This window comes from Frieseomelitta varia, unplaced genomic scaffold (assembly GCF_011392965.1).
Source record: "Frieseomelitta varia isolate USP_RPSP 00005682 unplaced genomic scaffold, Fvar_1.2 scaffold_905, whole genome shotgun sequence".
Taxonomy (NCBI): Eukaryota; Metazoa; Arthropoda; class Insecta; order Hymenoptera; family Apidae; genus Frieseomelitta; species Frieseomelitta varia.
In genome coordinates, this window is record NW_025110707.1 from 245,594 (window position 1) to 269,039 (window position 23,446).

The following is a 23,446-nucleotide window of genomic DNA, read 5'->3' on the forward strand; positions in this document are numbered from 1 at the left end:
TGAATGATTAAGCTTAATTTCTCGTTCATACATATTTGAACAAATATGATTAATCTTTTTGGGGATTTCAAAAAAATGAGTTTTTTAACGTAAAATTTTTTTAATTTTTTTATATTTTTGACTCAAATTTTCTTCCTTTCAAAATTAACAACTTCTCACAATTCAAACCAGTATTCATCACCATAATACTTATCAACTTTAACAAAGATGAAACTAAAAAGAGTAGAAGAGAATCAAAATTCAAAATTTGAATTCACGATTCAATTGATGCTCAATTGAATAAAAAATATGTTTTCTTCTACATGGTGTAAACAGAGAAAAAATTTTATTTATGTATTAAAATATAGAACCGTAAAGCAATGAGAAATGTATCAGATCAAAATATCTTCTTTTCTCGTCTATCCAAGCAAAAATTACGTTTCTTTCTCTTCCTCTTCTTGCCCTAATCCTCCTCGTTTTTAATAATCGTCATATCAAGGTCTGTAAAAATAAGGGCGTCTTGGATAATAACTGTTATAACCGCGATACGGTGTGTAACTGTATCGTCGATTACTGTTGTCATAGTATTTAGACCGCGATTCCTGTCGGTATTTGAACAGAGGTCTAAATACAATATCTTCAGCTACATCCATGTCACCTGTTTCTTGGGAATAATCCATTTGATCATTTTGCAGAGATGGTGCTAGCATTGCCCATTGCGACACTACCACTGGAGATACAAGCATTCCGTCTGTGGCTAACATTGGGTTGCTGTTATATGTTGGTGATGAAGCAACGATGATCTGAAAGTAGAAAAAGTTTCTTTCATTTTATCAATTATGCTTGTTATCGCTTACTTAATTATTACGTTAAACAATACTCTTTCAAGAGAAAATTAGTAATGAATATTATTAATATAACATTATTTTATAGAACTTTATATTGTAATATTAGTAATTAGTAATTAGTAGTATTTATTAATATTCTAATTTTTATCATTTCTTCTTCTTTCTATTCTCTCTTCTTTTATCTTTCAAAATTTTAATCCTCTATTTTTCCCACAACTACTGTAATAAAAATGATATTCTATATTCTTCTTTCTAACCTTATATTCTGTTTCACTTAGTTTGTATCAAAATTTACCTCCGATGGTGTTGAAGATTTCGAATAATCAGAGTTGACTGTCAATGAACTTTGATCAACAAAGTCCTGAGCTTTTTTTTGAATCTTCCCGCTGTTGTCTTTCAAAAATTCTACTTGGTTATTTAACTGATCATTTTTAACTTCATTAGGCAAAATGGCCACGATCGGACTCTTCACTTTGCCTTTCTCAGCGTTCGAGGGATCAATAATTGCGACAATGGGAACGGCCACCGTCTTTGAAGACGAATCCTCCGGCAACACAATTCCGTTATTAAGCTTGTCTTTCAAAAATTCAGTTCCGCTTTTAAGTTTCTCATTCAGTGGCACTGATTGGGCGACATTCTGTTCTGGAAAGGACTCGTTCTCTTTTTCTTCTAATCCGCTTTCATTGTTCTGGAAATCGAAAAAAAGTTAGAAATTAACTATGTTAATAATTAATACTATTAAAATTTGAAGCGAATCATTTAATCGATAATACTTTTTCCAAGTTATTCTATTTAATAATTTAAAACTATGAGATAACAATTTAATTTACAAATTTTAACAATATTCTTTTGAACCATCAAAACTTATGAATCAGGTAAAAAAAATTCTACTTTCCGTGAAATAACCAAACTCTATATCATAGAAAGGAATTTATGCTGAATTTTTTAACATGATACAATACGATTTGTCACGCAGATATATTTGATCTTAACAGGCACGGAGAGAAAAGAACTCTAGATTAGATTTATCTAAATAATGGAGATTGTGTTTTTCTAGCAAGATCAACTTGACACGCATCACGATTTTCTATCATAGACGAAGATCTGACTGAATGGAATGTCCATGCTGAGTTATTATCCTTTACCTCTGGCGCGTATTCACTTGCGTCGTCCTCGGAGAATGCTTGATTTTCCGGCGATGAGGATTCTTGAGCCTCTGCTTCTTTCGCTGCTGTAATGTTTTTTCGTACATCCTCCAAGTTCTCGGTGGGAACGACTAGCAGATGTTCACGTTTCGATAATATCTTGGATAAAAAATAATTCAAAATTAACATAATAATAAAATAATCAGTTATTTAATTAGACGAATGATTAATATAATAAAATCTAACAATAAAAATGTTAAACTATTTTAACTATGGTAATAAACAAAATTATATTTTTTTATACAGTAGTCATAGTGAAGTCATACAGCCAGTTCAATGCCAAAATTTGTATTTTTGGAATATCTCGCACATATGCTAATTGTCTTAAAATACCTGAAATGTTAATTTTCAACTTAAATATTTTTCTACTTGAAATATTCTCAAAAACTCTTATTTTTCAGGTTTGTACGAAAGAAACACGAAGATTACATAAAAATTAAAATTATAATAGTTATTCGTTTTGTACAAACCATAGTCGGATTGGTGGCTGGCATTATGAATACATGCTTTTTAACAACCAATCCATTTAGAGACCCATTGCTAACTGCATGATGCACAGCATCCTGAACAACTGGATCCTGAACAACTGCAGCTATCGTTTCGTTCTTATCACGCGGGGCCGGTGGAAGTAAATCTTCGACATCCTCTGCTGTCAAAGGTTTTCCCATTGAACCGTAAATCAAAGCCAGGCAAAAAGTAAATTGTAACGCAATCACCTAAAACGCGACAACGACAACAGTATTAAAGTTAATTATAATTAGCGAAGATCGCATTTGAATGATGTATTGCGCAGTATTCTAACGCTTAGTCACGCAATTCTGCAAGTACGCCATTAAAATTTTAGCACGTAATTTTCACACTCTACTTTTAATTTGCACTTTATTTTATTATTCATAAAATTATCCAAAGAATTTAGAAATTAATAGACTTAACAGATACAAATATCTTCATTTTAGGATTTTACTGCATATATTTTGTTATTTAGAAAACAACCGACTATATCGATCAACCTTAGTAACACTACTTGCATTACTGTGCTGTACCATTTTATGCTTCATCGCTGCTGTCACGGGATCTTCTTGTATCTTCTTTCAATGCGTTTTAGATTTTTTGCCTCCTTGACAAAAACTTGAACAACGTCTTTTCGACTCTGACTAGCAATAACGGTCCGCTCGCGTTTTATACCAGGTACCAAAAGAATTATCGTTATCCTGCTAACAGACGTGAGTATCAACCTTGCGGTACATCACTTTGGCTAGCTGCCACCTTGAACTTGCTTCCTCAATTTTAGTATCACATATCGTTTGTTCCTCCTTGGTCAGCTCTCGTCAATTAAAAGTTGTACTCGATTTTTCTCAGTTTCAATCAAAATGTGGCACTCTATAATTAGAATATTATTACAAATTTAAATATTTATTTATTTATTTCATCAAATTTATTAGTTTCTTAATGATTTCTTAATGACTTGATATAAATATCTTTTATACGTTTTAATATAAATTTGTTCGTTTTAATATTAATATATAATATATTATATATTATATTAAGTTAAAAATATTTAAGAACTAAGTAATTAGAAATAATAGTTGCCTGAAGTAACAACATCCATAAAATTACAATAGATGTATACACTACCATCTGCAATTACCGTATATCAATTAAAAGTTACAAAAAACCAAGGAAATGTCGTCGAATAAGATACATTTTTCTTTCTCAAAATTTCTGTTTTCGATGATTTCTGTACACTTATTCCTGAAATAATAAAATGTTATCCACGTAAATATTATTTTGAATCGTCAGAATTCTTTCAACACTAATTTAGCAATTAGTACATTGTTAATAATATTCAAATGTTTAGCGATCACTTTAGCAGCTTCTATATAGCCGACTATAAAAGAGGGAACAGTTTTCCGGTTCCTTAGTTCCTCATTAGCATTTGAGCAGCTCGTACAGTTATTGTCGAATCAAAAGTTAAGATTAAACAATCAGTTTTTTTTTTGCCGATCATTCTCTAACAGTGACGACAAAAGAAAATGGGACACTCGATTTGTTTCCTCGGTTTGATCATCTTGTTAAAAATTCTTCGACCATTCGAATGCAACAATTTAGAAGTGAAGGCACTTCCAACGCAGCCTTCAAATTCTACTGCTTCTGATTTAAAAAGTGACAACAGGACAATGCGTAACACATTAAAACTTGATTCAAGTTTCACAACTTCTACGAAGAGATCAACTTCTTCAGAAAATAATACATCAGTTTCCGAAACATCTACAATGGATACTATAGAATCTACAGATGAAGGAGAAGATCAACAGATACTCATCATACTTGAAAAATCAAATCGTAATTCTGTCCTGGAACCTTGGTATCGTGTTAAACGTGATGGTGAAGACAAAGAATATCAAAAATCGTCAAATTCAGATGGCGATAATACTTTTGATAAAAATAATGATAATAATAGTACCTCTGAGGAAAATAATGATAATACTTCTGGTGAAAATGATGATACTGCAGACGAAGAGACTGACGATTCATCAAGCAAAAGTTCCAAAGAAGAATCTTATAGTCAATTCGATCCTGAATCAGAAGTAGATTCAATGGATGTTAAAGGCAGAGAAAAGAAGAGCACATATTCGCAAGAATCTGAGGAAGAAGGAAGATTGTATCCTGCTTGGTACCAACCATCTTTCAGCAATAGATATTGGTCCAGTGATGAGAAAGGTTCTTCTCGCCATTTTATAAGGATTCCAGTATTTCCTGGAAAATAGTTTGTTCTCTACATGTTTGTATATTAATAATCATTTATAATAAATGTATATGTATAATAAGAATAATAAAAAAATTTCTTAAATATTTCATCATGAGAAATTTATTATTTATTGTATCGTGAGATTAATATATATAGTGTGTATATAAAAAATCATGTTACGAAAAACAATTCATTAATAACATTATAAATAACATACATAATAATATTCTACATTCTTATATCTGACAATGAGATGCTCATTCTGGTGGGTAGTTTTCTCTTACAATTACAAATTATCTACAATTAGAGTATTATCTTAAAGTATTAATTCATTCTTCTACACAATATTATGAGCCAAGATTTTATCTTAAAGGAATTTAACACAAAAATTTGTACGAAATTATAAAATATAAATTTGAAAGATTGACTGATGCGCAATTATTGTGATAATTATTTTCTAGTTTGCTGTATCCGCTGACGTTTCTGTTCGTCATGTGGACTGTTCGCTCATTGAATTAACAGCTCTATTATTCATATTCGTCCATTAACAAGTTTGCTAACAGAACGTCTGCTCTATTTCCGTATTCTATATCTTGCAAGCATTTTCTACTATACTTATCAATAAGAAGAAATATAATACGAAGTTCATCTTCGAAAATTGAACAATAGTTTTATTCTTTCCAAAAATGTAGATTTTTTTAAAACTTTTCTTGTTTTCTCGTGCCAATTGCATTCCTTTTAAAGATTATAGATCCCTCTTTTTCTAGAAAATCTTAATCCTTATTACATTTCCCTTTTAAACAAAGGTGTTTATAAAGATACTCCTCTCTTTGAAAGTTGAAGTTTCTTCCTAGTCTAAGACCAAGAAGCAACTTTAAAAAATTCCGTCCTTCATAAATTTCCATAAATGTCCATATGTCACGTGCATTTCTTCAGTTAGCAAATTGCTTGTCCTTTCGCTTGTCAGGTTGTCAACAACATAACCAATCCCATTAACGTGGCTCAGAATCGATATCCTCGACGATTCGAGTCCCTGAGTCGTTGCCTGTACGCCAACTGTTGTCGATAGACGAACAGTGGTCGAAGAGCGTTAGTACCGGCTGCAGTTTCAAGATCCTCCTGATCCTTTTCTTTTACATCACGTTTCTCGACCAACGTGCCATCAAAATCTCTCTCCGACCCATCCAATTTACTCAGCAGAAACGCGTATGTTACTGGAGCTGAGTCATCCTGTCGTTTGCTTCCAGGACCGGTTGGCTCTTCGAGTAAAATCGGAATGCCGATAAGCGGATTGGAATTATCCTCCAGCCTGACCGGAAGTGCGGCGCAGCAGCCGAGGAAAGTCAGAAAGGCGGCGGCTACGATAACTTTCTAGGATGAAGAAATACGTAAAATTTTGTTATTTTTATAATGTTTTCAGATTTATTTATTTATTCTGATAAACTCTGATGAGAATTCCGAATGGAATATTTTATTTTATTTTATTTTTGAAATTTTCTTCTAACAATTTCTTAGTTTTTTTTCTATAGTTTTTTACAATACACAATATTACTGTACTGATCTATATTACTACAGAATATTATAAAATTATTGCTTCGTATATAAAGTAATAAAATAGAATTACAATTTAATCATTGATTTAAATGAATTAAAATTTGTTTAAATTTTCTTTTCTCTAGAGCATCAACTACAAAAGATTGTACCCAAAAAGTTCAGAGTTCCATCAAAAACAAACCCACTAAAGCCATTTGAACATTCTCAAAATATTCTTACCATCTTGTTATTTCAGTAAGATGCTCCTTCAACGTTCAGAAACGATCTTCTAATTTTCAAGCCTGAGAAACACCCTCGAGAACTACTTTAAAAATTGCTCGGATTATTATCACTTAAAAAAGATAAAAGCAAGTATAGCTCGTAGAAAAGGACTTCTGCTCTATGAGAAACCACTAAATCAGCTTGCAACAGCTCTGTGGCGGACTTCTGTCCGGCAAAGCATCCTTGCAGCATTTATACAGAACAATGACGTCAAACGTGGCAACGTTAATCGTACAATGACGTTCTACGGCAAGTGATAACTAACCTGGTAAACCAGAAATATCGATGCATCCTCGAATACGTGTTTCTTTTAATTAGGTGTCCAGAAAACGGGGGTGAAACATGACATTGACTAAGATGCATACTCGCGTCAATACTGATCAAACACTGGCAATTCCTTGTCATTCGCTTCACCTGCTACGTAGAAAAATGTTTGATGTTCGATTAACGATCGCCGATTATGCCGAACTATGATTCAGTTTTTCGCAGAAAATATGTAATTGCACGCCACAACCGTGAAAGTACGCAACAAGCCGTTCAAAGCTTTAACGATATCTCTTTACAACATAGTCGGTACGTTTACGTGTTTTCAATAATCATTTATTGAATATAGTGGAACTCAGAAGGTTTCCATGGAGCCGTAGAATGGTAATTATACTTCTTGCTCTTATTTATTTTTATATGTTAGATTCTCATTTAAAGTTGATAAGACATTTCGATACGTGACTCGTCGTGATACTTGCGTGTTTAATATTTTCGCATTTTTCTAGAGATTTAGAGTGCCGTCGATTGAACTAAGAATAAAAAATTGATCTATTAAGTAATTTCTTTAAATACGGTAAATAGAGAATTCACGTTGAAGATCGAACAATGCAATTAACTCTTTGTTATATTTTATTTTTCTTTTTTTTCTTATTGAGCAAGAAAATTGAAATTATTCGTTGCAGTTTATCTTTTTTGAATAAAAAACACAATAAATAATTATTGTATAATTATAAATAAACGAGTAGTACAAAGTAATACAAATCCATTCTATTATTATATACAAGGAGATTAAGACTTTTGACTGGTTTGAGGTGAATCTCAAAGAATTCCAGTAATTCAATAATTTAAGGTATCGAAAATAATCTTTTCTCGAATCATCGATCACGAAAAAGTAGAAACAATGAATTCGTTGAATGGGAGAGAGGATGTGTCTTGAAAAAACATCGTGCATCGTCGAATTAAGTGTTGCTTCTGTTTGTACCAAATAAATCGATTTATTTTCCTCAGTTAAGCATTCGTCGAATAGTCTTCCCAGATAACGTTAAAGTCTAATTGCAATTTCTTGTCAGAGAATTCACAAAAAGAAGAAGAAGAAAGAAAAGACACTGATTCCAAAGAAAAAAAAAACAAAGTACCGTATTTTTTTTTTCCTTTTTTCACGTGTTCATCTTTATTTTCGAAAATGTTAACGCGATCTTGTCATTTTTTTAAATCTTTTTCTCTTTTTTTCTGTTTTTTATTTTATTTTGCAGGTTCGGCTTCCTCGTGCACGGTTTCGCTGCTTTCGGTAGTAGTTTCGCTTTTAGATCTGAAAGAAATCACCAGATGAAGGTATTTTTGTGGTTGTTGGGAAGACAAGTACGAGAAATAAATAAACAAGCACAAGGTAAAACGGATTAGTAATAGATCAAGGATCGAGTTAGACCTGTTAGTACATGGATTAATAGACGCGATTTCACTCATACCAATCTTCCCGGATGAAATTGTTAGGTGAAACATTCAACTAGGGGAACCAATCAACAAGTTTTAGTATCAAATTCGCTAATAAAACAACCACATTATTTTCATATAAGAAAAAAAATAGATACATGTATACATATAGTGACTATTGAAAGTATTTGTATATGTTTCTATTTTCCAAAGAAACTTTTTTTATTATCTTCATTTTCATAAATGATATGAAATGTAATACATTGTATATACTAATTGAATTTCGGAACATTAATTAATAAATATACACAAATACTTTTTATAATCACTATGCAATATAAAAAATATAATTTTCAGTTTTCTTCGTATCTGTAATATTATAATTAGGAGCGAGTATTTATACAAATTCATATTTTCATGAGCATATAATATAATTGAAAATATCAAATTTAAAAAGAGATTTATGCCACTTACTGTAACATAAATACACTATAAAACTATTCTATCTCGAACGTCTTACATACTGTTGCATATTATTTATTCATTTTTACATGAATGAATAAATAATGTAAAAATCCGCACTCTAATTATATTTTATCTTTTTTGTAATATAGATAATAATTTTTCATGCGAATTTGAATAACCAAAACCTGTTGCCCAGTCACATTAGTCAAAAAGAGGTAGTGGAATGAAAAAAAAGTTGGAAAGTACAAAAAAATCCTTTCCTGTATTGATTGATCTAAATATGCAAATCGGGGAACCTCGTCTATCCTTACTTTGTTTTTTTTTCTTTTCGTTCGTTCTACATTCGGAAGTAAAAAATGCATATGCATCGTGAGGGTATCGATGTCGCCGCACATATCGACTTTTTTCCGTTCTCTTACTTTTTCTTGTCGCGTAACATTTTATTGCATGCAAACCATTTCCTCGTACTAATCACTTTCCTATCTTTCTGTTTTGATCTATGTTCTCTAGCTAGGGCGTGTAAAGAAGCGAAGTGACGTTTCGAATGAATTTTCCCATTGTTCAACTCGTTCAAATTGTCTTTCTTTCTTTTTCATAGCCAATTGAAAACAAACTAGAAATTTGACTTTTACTTCTTTTTTCACTAATTTTTAATGCTACCATTTCGCTTCTTTCAACCCTCTTTCTCTATTCCTTCGTCTCTAATTCTACCAAGTGTTAACATTTCCACTTGTCATTTGTGTGTGTGTGTATGTGTGTTTTACATTTAAAATACCACATCTCAATACATCTTCTACTACAGTATATTGTAAATATTAACAGTTAATTGCGTCAAAGTCGAGTCGCAGGTATGCAGTCTGACTTCAGGGAGAAGTAACTTATCATTGACCATGTTCCATTTTTTCTAACCGAGAAGACAATATTCATATATCGTTATCCAAATCCTGATCTTCGTTTTCATTCTCCTGGTTCTTATCTCATATTTTGTTCGCTCGTTCGCTTCCCTTTTCGCACACGCAACTCGATTTCTAATTTTAGACACATTGATTGTCAAATTAAATCAAACCACGAGAATGGAAGGAATTTAGTGATCAGGTAAAATGTAACATCCTCAGGAAAATATAACTTATTTTACGTTAATTGTCGCATTGTATGATTCTATGACATTTGAAAAATATATAGAATTCATTCTTTTTTCAATTGGTTTCTACTTAGCTTTTTAATTACTGACTCCGTCAATTATGTATTAATTTTACCAGTACACTAGATTTCTTTCATCAATTATTATTACATTGTTTAGTTGTATGAGATTTATATATTAAAAAAAAAAAGAAATAGCGGCCAAGAAATGAATAGTTCTCAGAAAGTAAACTATAAACCTCGTGGATCGATCATTCGACAGTCACGTAACAATAGATTTAGTGGAACGATTATCTAATCTCTAAATATATGTAAGGATATATTGTCGGATAATAAAGGATTCACTTGCTCGATGACTACGCTCTTCCAAAAAAAGGCGAGAGATTGCATACAGTGTTGTAACTATCCGTAATGTTACTACAGATCGTATTCTAGCTATGGTTCTCTCTTTTTCCCTTTCCTTTTCTTTCGTATGAGCAGGCACTTAGCTATGTTTCTGCGGTTCCTTGTAGTATCGTAACAAGTTTCTGTTTATTGTACACGACGGAGAGATTATTGGATGGAGAAAAACTGAAATTATATATGAAAGCCTTCCCTCTTCGTCTTTTAGTTTTTTTTTTCTTGTTTTAAATCTTCCTTTGAGCGTTTCTATCATATAATCGACGAAGTTCAGTCCTCTAAAAATTTCATACATTGTGTGACTTTCTTACTTTTTTCCATTTTCCCGTTCTTATATTATTATTCTTCTAAAGGCGAAATGTAGGAAAAAATGTTCGTAGGAAATCTCACGACTGTCACACTCGTAATATCTCGTTTTTTTTTTTTTTTTTTCATTTACATGCTCCTTCGATTCATGTTCATTCTCGCTATCTCACGCAAGCGCGCGTTTCGAAGCGTGTTTTCCTCTTCTTCATCGTTCTCCTTTCTTTCCTCATTTTTGGAACTTTTTATTAGCACCGTGTCTTTTGTGGATTTTAATTCTTGAGAATATGCACGCACTCGCTTTCTCGCGCTCTCTCGCACTCTATTAATCTCCTCAGGAAGCTTCTGGTAATCAGCAACAATTGGACAAATGTTCTAATGTTCATCTCGTTTTCCCGATTATTACAGGAATCAACTCGATAAACATACGATGAACGCCGTCATTAACAATGGAACTTACTTCAAATAAATTTTAACTTTTGACAAACTCGTCAGTTGCAATCGTTATAAAACTAAGCTATGGATGTTTATTTCATATTTTCATAACCAAAGAAATAAAATCTAACTAAAACTTTGTTTTACTTACTAGATACTATATTCTATACTTTGCTTAGGATATTTTATACATCTTTGTATTTTAAGCACACTGCACGTTGCATTACGTATTTCTAAATTTGTTATACATGTATAAACATCCACAGTTTAGTTCTAGGTGCCAATTCTGATTAAATTATACAATATTGCAATACACGAATGTGTATATAAAATTGCAATTGTTGAATTACACTGTAACATAAAAACCAATATTAATATTTATGATACATAATAATGTGATAATAACTTAATTTTACACCTTCTTATGAAAACGATTCCAATATGGAAATCATATTCATAATCTAATTCAAAAGTATATCAACATTTGGAAGCCTCAAACGATACTCTTTTCCAAAAACAAGCACATTTGTTACACTCTCGAAGCTCACATTTATTATGTTTCTAAAAATAAAAGAAAATATAAAAAATATAGTATTCTTTTTTAAGAATACTACTATTATCTCTTTCGTCCAATGTAATCACCAGAAACGGAAGTTGACGCATGTATCTTTCACTTTCCTTGGAGATTATTTTTTCACGCTGTTCTCACATCCTATGGATACTAAGTTATTAAAGCATGTTTCAAAAATCGTTTCAAAATAAGAAAAGGGAAACGCAATGTCTGAGTCGCATGTACCCCTAACGACAATATAAACATGAATATGCTCTAAACGAAAATCAGGTAACAAGATATACAATGGTGCATACACACATAGGTGAATTTGTATCGACACCAGAATACTGTATTCAACTTCGAACAATATTTCAACACTGCTTCAAATGGAACATGATAACATTTTTTATCGTGATACGTGTGATTATACCTCACGAGTGAATACACGAACGCATATACGTTCTAATGAATGTAACACGTATCCGAAAATAATTTTTTCGCACGGAGATCGTGTTCCAAGCATCCTATGGATTAACGACGTAATACAAAAGTACAAAATACATTTGTTCACACACTCACGCGTGTTCTCTTCTTGGAAAAATGTCGAAACGTAAGCAACTAATCTACACTTTGCTTCCTGTTTCAACTTCTTTCCTCTCTGTTTTTTTTTATTTAATTTTACGCCGGAACACGATCCAGAAAGCCTACCAAGAACGATCATGATGATTTACGTAGAAACTCAGCTTACAAGTACAATTCTTTTTAACGCGTTACGTACTCGTAATCCTTTTTTCGTTTTCATTCATTTTTTTTTTTTTTTTTTAACTTCATTTAGAAGTAATTAGACATACTCAGTCTTTCCGCAGTGCTCAATGTACTTTGAACGATTGACCATTGAGCAAACCAGTTAAAATTCATTTTAAAAGGACTCATATTTTTTAACCCCTAGTTATCCTTCTTTTACGCAGAAACTAAGGTCCTTTAAAATTTATTTAAATATTGCAAGAATATCAGAGTGCTCAATAGAGATGAAGTTATTAATGTATAAAACGTTTTGATAAGGGGTTAAAAGTGTATAAAATAAAATTCACTAATGTAACTATGATACGGTTTGATACATTAACATGTTCCTCTGATTGAATCAGTTTTCGACATCGGCCTTGATATGACGCTGATCAGGTCTGCAGGAAGTATTCAACATTAAGAACATTTTTGTTCCTACAAAATATTCTTTAAATTCATATTCGTGTAATCAAATATGGTTGAATATTTACACCGACAAACACACATACATACACCAGGGCTGACATCGAAAACTGATTCACAGGGATATTATACACTTCTATATGTATTATGCATGACGTATAAAATCCTTATTGGCTTATTGTTTGGCACTCATTATGTCGACAATTTCATCACATGAAATGAAAGTCGCAATATGCAGAATAGCATGTGATGAGTACCGTAGCAAGTTTTGATCGTTGAGAATATCCTTGTTGCTATTGCAGTATCACGGGAAATTTGTTAATTTTCTGTTCCCGTATACCAGTCATTCTAACTCTTGTGTAAAAGAATTCTCTCAGCTATTCCGGTACAAATACAAAATGACATATTACAAATGATTACTAGCATTTTACGAAATCGCGTGAATTATTTACGAAGTACACACAATATTAAAGGCACCAGTTGCCATATTAAACGGAATATCTCGATGACGCGTTTCTTCAAGGAAAAGAGAAAGTCAAAAAGATTCGTTTCTTTTTTTTTTCCCCCTTTGCTCATAGCCCCAGGAACAAGTTTCGAACGAAATCGACGACACTAAGTAAACAGCCATGTAAAAATGGGCCATGGTACGTCACAGGCATCGCTTATGCTAATTTCTAGTATGATTTCGATTCGTCATGAACCTTCTATAGAAAAATGTATTCTAGTTGATTGGGCAAGTTACTTATAAAAAAAGACATTTATATAGTATGTTATAATCGTAAAATTCGTTAACGTTTCTCTACGACTATCATATATCCATTAAATTTTAGCAAGATCATCAGGGGTACTTATAAAAAACTTTAAGCGAATGATTTTGGTATTCTGAATAATTGCTAACAGTAGATCAAATTTATTCGAAGAAAATTCATCTCATTTGTTCTTCAATTTAATGTGATGATTTAAATATCGATCGTAATGAAATGAATTAAATTAAAGAAATCTAAATTTATTTAAGTATTGTAACAAAGAAAAGGAAATAGTAAGTTAATACTTTTAATTGCCTGTTGAATATTACTTTAAGAGTAACCAATTTTGCTTACTGAAATGTCGTGCAACTCACTTTGCGTGCATTGACGTGCACTCACTTTGTTGTATGTGAAAATCTACGATCATTACAATACGAAAATAAGAGGACATTGATTATTTATTTATATTAGATTTTTATATGTACTTTTTCTCCCATGCTATTTCATAGAATGCATGTTCACTTGTTAACGTTATCAAACAAATAAAAAAGATAATCTGTGTTCCTAATTGGAGAAAAAGATCATAAAATAAAAATTTAAATCAATGTATCTCTTATTTTACTATAATTGGAAATATGAATGTAAAAGTATTTACTGACTTCATAAAGTACAACTTTCAAGGAAACCTAAGAAAAAAATGTTCAAAAGAATGTATACCTTCTAATATGCTACATACTTATTGAGTGAATCACAATATAAAAATACAAATCGAAGATCTCCTCTTCTTGTCATTTAAGACCTGATCATTTTTCTTCTCGTTTCTTCGTCAAAACAATGTCCTTTACAAAATGCACCTTATTAGAATAAGTAACTTCTTTTAAACGTTCCTTTGATAACTGATGAATGTTTCTAATTTTATTACTCAATTGACAATATCTTATTAATACGCACTAGTATTAATAATATAGATTATTAATAATCTAATATAGATTATAATATAGATTATTACTAATCTAATTAATTGATTGGTAAAATGAGAAAAATTCGTCAGTTATCTTCTAACACCTTACGACGACTGTGTTCATTTTTCCTTCAAATTATATAACACTAAATGCTTCTCCCTGACTTATTTTCTCGAAACGACAATCAACGGCATGTGCAAAAGAGCTGTTAAATATTTCATGGTGAAAGTAACTATCTTTGAATGTGCGGATCACCTAGTATCACTGACAAATTCGACAGTCCATGTACATGCGTGATAGGAAAACAATTCGATCTTAACCACGCATGTACAAATAGCCACAAATCGCTATAATACCCCCACCAACAATTGCAGCACCTATGCCTATTGTAAGAGGTTTAAATAATGACCTCTTAAGCTTCTGCCATTCTTCACTCTCTTTTTGACGACGCTTCATCTCCCGCACTTGTGCTGCCAAACGTTCTTTCTTCTCTTTATTACGATGACGCACTTCGTTTTTCCTGTTCGAATATATGAAGAAATAAATATGAAGAAAAGAGGATACTGGAACACTTAAATACAATTTTACTTTTAAAATAACTCACGTATCTGGACTGGACGGAGGACTAATTGTTTTTGAAGAGTTTTCACCGTCACTGGTATTATCATTAGGCACCGCAACACCGTCGGAATTCTGTTCGTGTAAATTGTTTGTAATTACTGTAGAATTTGCAATAATCTGTGAACTGATGGATATTTCTGTGGAAACTGATGGCTCTCTAGGCAATGGTTTGTCAGGTGGTCTACTTAATTCATCTAATATGAAAAAAAAAATTATATTTTAAAAATTAAGTTTGACAATTACTAACCATTTACACATGCTTACCATTTCTTGTTATTGGATTTGAAGTTAAGTCAGCCATCATACTACGTGTTAACGATTCACCTCTTGGAGGTGGCAAAGGAGGTGGTTCATCTTCCTCTCCATTTGAAGGATTACTAATATTACTTACCACATCATAATGATTTGTTACTACTTCGTTATTAATATTCTGTAAATACACAGAAATTAGTGAAAGTCAAAAACTGTTGTGTAACACAGTAGCACAATATTATTAGAATTAATTTACAATAAGAACAACACTTTTTCACAACACTTTTTACATGAAACCAGCAACGAGAATATTTATTTATTAAGTTAATTTGAGAAACTAATAACATTGTACCACTGTGAATTGGTATTAGTTACCACATTATTGGATGGCAATTGTTTTGCTCCTTCGATGATAGCAGCATATGAAAATCTTAGTTGATCCGGTGTTTGAATTAAACCCATTCTGTGTCTTCTCATTTCTATTAATATCTCTCTCACATTTACGGAATTCAATCCATTTTCTTCAATCTACAATAGAAAAGACAATTTTTGATCTGAAATTTTTAAATTCTCTTTAATATGCATAATGCTTACCAAAACAAGACAAGTATCAACTAAACAAAATGTCCCTGATCTCCCAATTCCTGCAGAACAATGTACCACAGGAGGCCCAACATTTTGATCCAATGCTCCTGATTGTCTAACATCTGTTAAGAACTGTAAAAAAGCTGTTGGACTTTGTGGAACTCCAAAGTCTGGCCAAGTAGTATAATGGAAATGTAATATTTCTCTACTTTCTTTTGTTTCCAAGTCAGTTAACCTACAAAGCAAATATGACTTATGACCTTTTAAAATTAAACACATGGACAGTATTTGTAATACAATTCTTCATTCCCATACTTCAATATTCTAGTTGTATAATCCGATGATTCTGTTTTACTAATATATGTTACATTTATACCAACATCCGGAAACATCATAGTATTAATTGTTGAATCACCAAGAGGCCAATACTGATAGCATTTAACATGATTCTTTTCAATTATCTTATTTAACATTAACACAGCTTTAGAATTTTGCTCCCATACCATTAGCCAAAAATGGCCAGCAGTATTTTCTAATGGTCCTTGTGTAAGAATGTATTGTCTATGGGCACGATCTACCTATAATAAAAATAATCTTGTTATCTTGTTATTGTTACTGTAAATTGTTCTTTTTGCTTAAAATTAAATATTTGTATATAATTTCTACCTGTATGAGATTAGCATTGATGTAATCACATGGGCCTCTTCTAAGAACAATCCTACTATCGTCATATGGCAAAACATCTCTATAACGGTTTAAATTTTTGTTTTGTGGCTTCTTTGACTCATTGCATGTATATGTAAAATTGCTGCATTCATTACGTATGTGCTGCAAGAATAATATTTTCTTATATTATACCAAGAAGGAAAGATACTTGAAGATGTTTCGTAAAAAAGTTATGATAAAAAATACATGTAAAAAGAACTCTAAAAAGAAAAAGAAATATAGCAAATAATTATTAGATCAGTTTAGTATCAATGTTACATTGCATATCAGCTTTGTATTCACAAAAATGATTAACATTTTGAAATAAAGCACAGCTATTAATTACATATTTAATATTTTTATTATAACTTTTTGACAAAGTTTCAAATAATCTATATTTATATAACATTTTTTTCTTCATTGTTCATACAATATATTTTTTCTTGATCGACTTGTTAAACTTGTAGAAACTTTGTTTATTATCTAGTAATTAAGTCACTTTTCTTACGAATATAAACTGCATTTCTAAACATATACCTGGCACGTTTATTTAAAACCAAGAAATTCGACCTTGGCAATAAAATCACAATGCAGATTCTATGCAGCATTTAAGAATTTTCCGGTGAAAACGGCTTTCCAAGAAGATAAACCGATAGTCCCCGAGAATCGTGGAACAATCCGCGCATTGTAAATACATATCCGCGGATAAGCAAACCAGTTACAGAACAAAACAGATAATGAATGAACATAGTGGAACTTCTTTGTCATCGTGTCGGATCGCATTATAGAAAGGTACAAATTCATTTGTTGAAAATAAGTTGTTCTAGATTGACAAAAATCGCGAAGGAAGTTGAATACAGCCATGAACAGGCCGCGTACGATAAATAAACAAAAATCCGATAAACACGCATGACACAGACTGATGCACAGGTTTCCCTGTTCATTCAGCAATGCGGAAGGAAGATAAAAATTGGTAAGCGTACCACGAGATCTCGCGACAAATGACAACATGCCAGTATTATTATTATTATTATTATTATTATATTAGTCTCATCGTTTGGCAAACATCGATAGAACGTCAGAATCGGATTTTATTGTATTTACGATTTTATCGTTTCCGGGTCGTGGATGAAAAAACAATTCCACGATGCCAAGAATCCACAAGGAGCTCTTATACAATAACTTACCAACCATAATAATATCAATAAACTGACAAGTTACACGTTCTAGGTTACAAGCTCCTTTAAATTTCGTGACTCTCTACCAAACAGAATGGTCAGATAACTCTGGTAATTTTAGTAAAATTTACTTACAAAATTCCATTTACTTCATAAACAAATTTATTGCCGTTGTGCAAGTTTATTCATTAATACCCGTACCTTGTAACTCCGAAGCTCGGAAAAAAATTTCAACAATAATGGTGGTTGGAATTGTGCAAGAAGGCCTCAGACTGAAAGTTGCATGCGATAGTGTAGGAAGGCTCTGTACGTAACACATTCGCAGGCAGGAATCGCCGTTTCTCGCTCGAACCGGAAGGAAAGACGCAAAAAACGGAAGAAGAAAGAGATGGAACGGGGCGCGATCTTTTTACCTGATAGAGAATCGGCCAGGCTCCCTTCGAGTTGATCTCCAGATATTCGGTTTCCACGTTACTGATCCCTTGGTCAAGTGTCTCCTGACTAGTCATTCTGTCGGCTCGTTCGCGACTCGGTCTCTCCGGCGCTCGAAAACGGCAAAATGAGACGAGGCACGCGAAGAGGCTGGGCCCCGGCCGCGCACGATCCTGTTCTCTCTGTCCCCAAGGAAAAAAGCGTCTTAGCCACGAAGCGATGCCATGCGTGACGCGGATTCTTGCGAAGGGTAGCCCCCGCACGGGAGACGAAAATGCGTAAGACTCGACTCTCCGGCGCTGGTAGAAGTTATGTACACCGTCACTCTCTAACGTTATCCACTATATCACTCTGTAGGCTCGACCACCGCACCACCGATCGCCTTCACCTCCACTACCACCACCGCGACATACGACCCAATGTGCTGACATCTGAGGGAAACCGGCCAGTTTCTAGCCTCTCGTCTCCCTCTTCTTCTATCTCTTTGTTGCCGTCGAATGGGATGCGCAATGGTCGCCGCCATGTTGTACTCGGCTGCTCATGCGCGCTGACACGCGCCAAATAAAAGTCCGCCTTTTTAAAAATTTGTTTATGGCAAGATGTACAATTATCTCCTTTTACAAAGAAAATTATTATTTCTGCAAAGTATAAAAATCAAGTACTACAAACACGTGTCCTATATCGTTAAATTCAAAATTATTTAATTTTTACTCGTAAGTACTTTATTGCTTATACTTTAATATTCACTCGTAAATACTTTTATGTATAGACAAGGAAAAATAAGGTGATAAATTTGAAAACTGCGAATGAATAATATTTTTTTCTAGATAAATAATGTATATGTATAAATAGATAAATAATGTATTAGTATAGATAAATAATGTATTAGTAGCACATCTAATATGTAATAATCAATTGTGTTATATGATGTATTATCATTTCTGATGCACATGTGGCATTTGAAACGCTTTCGGAACTTCTTTTTTTATAATTATATTTGGAATTCTTTTCCTGGTTGTTTCTATGGACTTTACAAAATGTATTTATGAAAAATTTATTAAAATATAATATTAAAAATTATAAATAATCAATTTTTCGAAATTATTCGAAAAATATCCAAGTTGAAAATAATCCACGCATAGGATAGAAGGATTAATTATATATATGAAAAATTTTTTGAAACAAAACAGATAAACGATATTGAATGTCAACATGTTAAAAATGTACTATTGTCTAATTTGTAATATTGATGTTTAATACAAATTACTATTTTATTTTTATCTTACGATTATAAATAAATGCAAGATATATGTATATTAAATTTAAGAGTATTATTATGGAGACATTTAAAATATTAATACTGTTTTACAGAATATGAAAATATAAAAAAACTTGTAGTAAATACCCTTATAAATATCATTATTTACGAGAGAAATCTTTACAAAAAAAAATTAAGTTTGACTATGCTTGTGAATTCAAACGAAACAACCTTTTTTTTCTTAATTTTTAAATTTAGTTTTTTAGTTTTCCTTTGTAATTTTCGTTGGTCTGTTATCATCTTTTCCAGTTTCGGTAGTTTTTCTCTTAGCTGACTCTGCAGACCCCTTCTTCAACCAAGAAGCCATAAAACTAGTAGAGTTGCTTTTTTTCTCTCCTCTGTACATAATGGAATTACTAAATCAATAGTCTGGCATGTCACTTCACAGGATTAAAAGTTCATAATTCTAACATCCAGTGATTAATTGTAACATTCTATATACATACATTGCTTTTGTCTTCTTTCTGCAATCTTCGTTTTTATATAATACATTATTTACACGAGTTGAAACTGTATGCCAATTTAAATCATCTTCTGATAACGTTAATTTGTTTAATTTGTCAATAGCCTCATCTATTGATAATTTTTCATTCAGCCAGAGCTATTATTAGAAGCACAAATATACTAATATTAATGTATTAATTGTTATAAAAACGTAAGCTGTTTGTCAACAACGCAATAAAATTATCTGTGTATGGATACAGAAATTATTCTTTTCAATATTTACATAAACATCTTTATTTCCTTACCCTTAAATCTTGTTCTTTATTTATAAAAAGAGGTACCCGGTTATGCAACCAAGAGAGAACACTATTTGCCTCAGTAGTAATTATTGTACAACTATATATCATCTTATCCTGGAACATAACTTACTGTATCTGTAGTTTTCTATTTAAATCTTATTCGCACAAATTTTACATGTTGCATTTACCTCTTTAGTTTTAAATTTATTAAAAATCCCTGCCATCTTTAAGACTTTAAATCCTTGCCACCCATCCTGCTCGGACCATTTGTCTTCCCATGTTGAAGGATCATCTGCTTCTATTTCTTTCCTCTGGTTGGCATAAATGTAATACGGTTGTTTAGTATCTTTTTTAGTTTTCCCAGCTTTCCATTCATAGTATCCTTCACAAATTATTATGCATCTTTGCCCATTGCGCAATGGCGAGTTGTATAGTTTGGAATTTTTAATATTCTCCAAACGTGCATTATGCGTTGACAAGCTGTGCTTTTTGTAATCTCCCTGAAAACAGAAAGATATTTTCAACTTCTTTTGCTACTTGTGTACTAACGAAAATATTAAAGAAAATAAGATTATTGTTATCTCAAGGGGATATAACAAACATGTTTGCATTGAATAGACACATTTTGTATCAACACATTTGTTGTTACCAAATGGTAACCACATGAATTCATCCCCATCTGTGGAATAACCTAATCTTAATTATAAAACACAAACCTCATGCCAGGGCGGAATCATACTCCACATCATGGCACAAAGGACTCTTTCATTCTCTTCGCCACAATGTGAACCAGCAATGATACACGGAAGAACATCTTTGGGACCAATATTGGTGGATGGAACATATTCGACGTCGCTTTTGGTCCATGATATCGTCTGTCGTTTACCGGTTGCATTTTCGTATTCGCAAGCACGACATAAAGTCTCCGGATTCAGGGAACTATAAAATCATTTATGGGTTTCTTTAACTCTTAGCAGTGATGTTTGCGTGTCAGGAATTAATTATTGGAACTACGTGACAAAATTACTTACCAAGCGGCTCGACCACACATGTTTTTCGCGCCACTCTCTTCAATGATATATCAGTGCCATCTAACACATATTATATCTGGCGGGAATTTATGAGTAATTAAAAGCATGGATTGTATTCCCTGTCACCTTCAATTTGGTTAAAACAATTTGAAAATAAGTTTGATATAAAAATAATATTAATTCGAAAAATATTTCTAGTAATTAACTCTTTATTTATCTATTTTACGGGATGAAAAACACTAGCGTCGTTATGATGAATTGGAAGGATTAAGTGTTTTACATTCACATTAAAAAAAAAAATTAATTTTAATGATTTACACCAATAATTTGCATTTATTAGATATATATTTCAAAGATGATGTTATCGATTACATTCACAAACAACTTTGATATCAATATTCAATGTAGTTTACGAGAAATTGACCACTACTTGCAAAAGAGTTTTGATTTATTAAGAAAAATTTTGAAAATATTAATACATTCTGAAATATAAATGGAATATAAAATAAAGGCTGGGCGTCTTAAACGAACGATGCAATTTTAAAAGTTGACAAATTATTTCTTTTGACTAGCGTTTTTTCGCAATTAGTGCAAATTTTTTCGTTTTACTCCTTTTAATAAATTATATTACGATAATTAGCAAGAAATCACAACTACTATTTATTTTAATTTCCTTTGCTTAACAATTGAAATTATAATATATTTTCCGCTATTCGATTTTCTTCTTTCTTCTTTCGTAAACGTCGCCGCTGTTAAGCTTGGTTTAAAAATGCCATCATAATTTTGTAGCGACCTCTACTTCGAAGAATTTAGATCAATGACGTCTATATCCATTAAATCATTCCGAGATGTGTATTTAACATAAACAATAAAATATTTAAAAATTATTAGTAATTTTATTATCACCATGGAAATATTTACAGAAACTTATATATACTGCAATCATCATGTTAATTATTCATTCGTTATTTACCTTTCATTATTTAATCTTCGTTAAACTATTAGTAATTATATATTTTGTTATATTGATAATATATTTATATAAACTACTAAAATTAATTACGGAATTATTATTTATTTGTAGTATTGTGATATTGATTTATTTATCGTCATAATTACTATAATTTTGTAGTGATTATGATGATAATTTAAATTAATATCACAATACTACAAATAGAAATAAGAACAACTTTGTAACTTCAATAATTTTTTATAACACAAATAAATAACTGTTTCTATGAATGTTGATTATGGAAAGAATAACTAATTATAAAATGGGAAAATCTATATATACATCTCTGTCAATAAGTAAACATGGTAATAACATTTCCATAGTAATAATAAAAATAAAATATCAATTTATAAATAATAAAAATAATAATAAATAATAAATAATAATAAAAATAAAATATCGATTTATAAATATTCTAATGTTAGATGTCGATTTACAGTTGGCGATGTCGATTTACAGAAAATGTACTTTTCGGCGAAACGATTGTGTAGATGGCGTTGATATTAATTTTGAAGAGGTAACAGTCGCTACAATTTTGTAATAATTATGTGATGATTTAAATTTATATCACAATACTACAAATAAATAATAACTCCGTAATTAATTTTAGTTGTTTATATAAAAATATTATCAATATAACAAAATATATAATTNTTCTATTGTTTATATTAAATACACATCTCGACGGAACGATTTAATGAACATAGATATCGTTGATCTAAATACTTCAAAGTAGAGGTCGCTACAATTTTAGACATAGTGGCGCTATCTATCGGTAAGTGGTATTAATTGTTTTTAAAAATTCCTATTTGTGCATTTTATGCTGCAAATGGGGTATAGAAAGAAAGCTGGAAATCTAATTAACAAGATGCAATTACACAAGATGAAATCTAATTTACAAATGCAATTAATTAATTTTTCTCGCAACTTAAAATATATCTGTTTTTTTTCTTTTTTTTTTATTTATTAGCTTCAAATCTGTACTTGGCCTATATATTACATAATCTAACATGCTGTAAAATTTGTATCTAAAGAAAAAAGACGTTATATACAAAAGCAAGCAACAGAA

The 23,446-nt window shown here is 31.5% G+C and overlaps 5 protein-coding genes across 8 annotated transcripts; 1 reads left to right on the top strand and 4 right to left on the bottom strand.

Annotated features, from left to right (window-relative positions):
- Window positions 1-428: 428 nt before the first annotated feature.
- LOC122537353 lies at window positions 429-3,215 on the bottom strand. 2 transcript variants are annotated; one of them, XM_043670443.1, is made up of 6 exons: window positions 3,076-3,215; window positions 2,503-2,748; window positions 1,973-2,131; window positions 1,123-1,515; window positions 638-782; window positions 429-480 (listed from the first exon to the last, which is right to left on the bottom strand). In XM_043670443.1, the coding sequence occupies exons 1-6, from the start codon at window positions 3,088-3,090 to the stop codon at window positions 443-445; spliced, it is 996 nt and encodes a 331-aa protein (XP_043526378.1). In that variant the 5' UTR covers window positions 3,091-3,215; the 3' UTR covers window positions 429-442. The 2 variants fall into 2 exon arrangements, with proteins under 2 accessions (XP_043526378.1, XP_043526377.1); XM_043670442.1 differs by having other exon boundaries at window positions 429-782.
- An 850-nt stretch (window positions 3,216-4,065) lies between these two features.
- LOC122537378 (mitochondrial intermembrane space import and assembly protein 40-like) lies at window positions 4,066-4,800 on the top strand. The gene has a single exon (XM_043670488.1). The coding sequence runs from the start codon at window positions 4,066-4,068 to the stop codon at window positions 4,798-4,800; it is 735 nt and encodes a 244-aa protein (XP_043526423.1).
- An 814-nt stretch (window positions 4,801-5,614) lies between these two features.
- Window positions 5,615-7,479, bottom strand: LOC122537345. Its single transcript, XM_043670433.1, has 2 exons — window positions 6,555-7,479; window positions 5,615-6,152 (listed from the first exon to the last, which is right to left on the bottom strand). Exons 1-2 carry the CDS (start codon window positions 6,555-6,557, stop codon window positions 5,784-5,786), a joined length of 372 nt encoding a protein of 123 aa, XP_043526368.1. The 5' UTR covers window positions 6,558-7,479; the 3' UTR covers window positions 5,615-5,783.
- Window positions 7,480-8,071: 592 nt separating this feature from the next.
- Window positions 8,072-18,831, bottom strand: LOC122537344 (tyrosine-protein phosphatase non-receptor type 2). 3 transcript variants are annotated; one of them, XM_043670432.1, is made up of 9 exons: window positions 18,255-18,828; window positions 16,625-16,786; window positions 16,274-16,536; window positions 15,968-16,193; window positions 15,749-15,901; window positions 15,386-15,551; window positions 15,105-15,315; window positions 14,910-15,020; window positions 8,072-8,169 (listed from the first exon to the last, which is right to left on the bottom strand). In XM_043670432.1, exons 1-9 carry the CDS (start codon window positions 18,348-18,350, stop codon window positions 8,103-8,105), a joined length of 1,455 nt encoding a protein of 484 aa, XP_043526367.1. In that variant the 5' UTR covers window positions 18,351-18,828; the 3' UTR covers window positions 8,072-8,102. The 3 variants fall into 3 exon arrangements, with proteins under 3 accessions (XP_043526367.1, XP_043526364.1, XP_043526365.1); XM_043670429.1 differs by lacking the exon at window positions 8,072-8,169 and having other exon boundaries at window positions 14,545-15,020; window positions 18,255-18,831; XM_043670430.1 differs by lacking the exon at window positions 8,072-8,169 and having other exon boundaries at window positions 14,545-15,020; window positions 15,752-15,901; window positions 18,255-18,830.
- A 945-nt stretch (window positions 18,832-19,776) lies between these two features.
- Window positions 19,777-21,536, bottom strand: LOC122537359 (abasic site processing protein HMCES). The gene is made up of 6 exons (XM_043670452.1): window positions 21,366-21,536; window positions 21,051-21,273; window positions 20,523-20,834; window positions 20,341-20,448; window positions 20,038-20,192; window positions 19,777-19,929 (listed from the first exon to the last, which is right to left on the bottom strand). The coding sequence occupies exons 1-6, from the start codon at window positions 21,383-21,385 to the stop codon at window positions 19,794-19,796; spliced, it is 954 nt and encodes a 317-aa protein (XP_043526387.1). The 5' UTR covers window positions 21,386-21,536; the 3' UTR covers window positions 19,777-19,793.
- Between the last annotated feature and the right edge of the window lie 1,910 nt (window positions 21,537-23,446).

Excerpts from the sequence above, each read along its gene's own strand:
- LOC122537353 (XM_043670442.1), bottom strand. Across the intron at positions 1,516-1,972 it reads CAAGTGAATACGCGCCAGAG|AACAATGAAAGCGGATTAGA; the intron begins GTAAAGGATAAT and ends TTCGATTTCCAG. Across the intron at positions 783-1,122 it reads AATCTTCAACACCATCGGAG|ATCATCGTTGCTTCATCACC; the intron begins GTAAATTTTGAT and ends TTCTACTTTCAG.
- LOC122537378 (XM_043670488.1), top strand. The coding sequence starts at position 4,066 with ATGGGACACTCGATTTGTTTCCTCGGTTTGATCATCTTGTTAAAAATT.
- LOC122537344 (XM_043670429.1), bottom strand. The coding sequence starts at position 18,350 with ATGACTAGTCAGGAGACACTTGACCAAGGGATCAGTAACGTGGAAACC. Across the intron at positions 16,537-16,624 it reads TCAATGCTAATCTCATACAG|GTAGATCGTGCCCATAGACA; the intron begins GTAGAAATTATA and ends TTTTTATTATAG. Across the intron at positions 15,021-15,104 it reads CCTCCGTCCAGTCCAGATAC|GAAAAACGAAGTGCGTCATC; the intron begins GTGAGTTATTTT and ends ATATTCGAACAG.
- LOC122537359 (XM_043670452.1), bottom strand. The coding sequence starts at position 21,385 with ATGTGTGGTCGAGCCGCTTG. Across the intron at positions 21,274-21,365 it reads ATGTGTGGTCGAGCCGCTTG|TTCCCTGAATCCGGAGACTT; the intron begins GTAAGTAATTTT and ends ATGATTTTATAG. Across the intron at positions 19,930-20,037 it reads AGAAAGAAGACAAAAGCAAT|AGGAGAGAAAAAAAGCAACT; the intron begins GTATGTATATAG and ends CATTATGTACAG.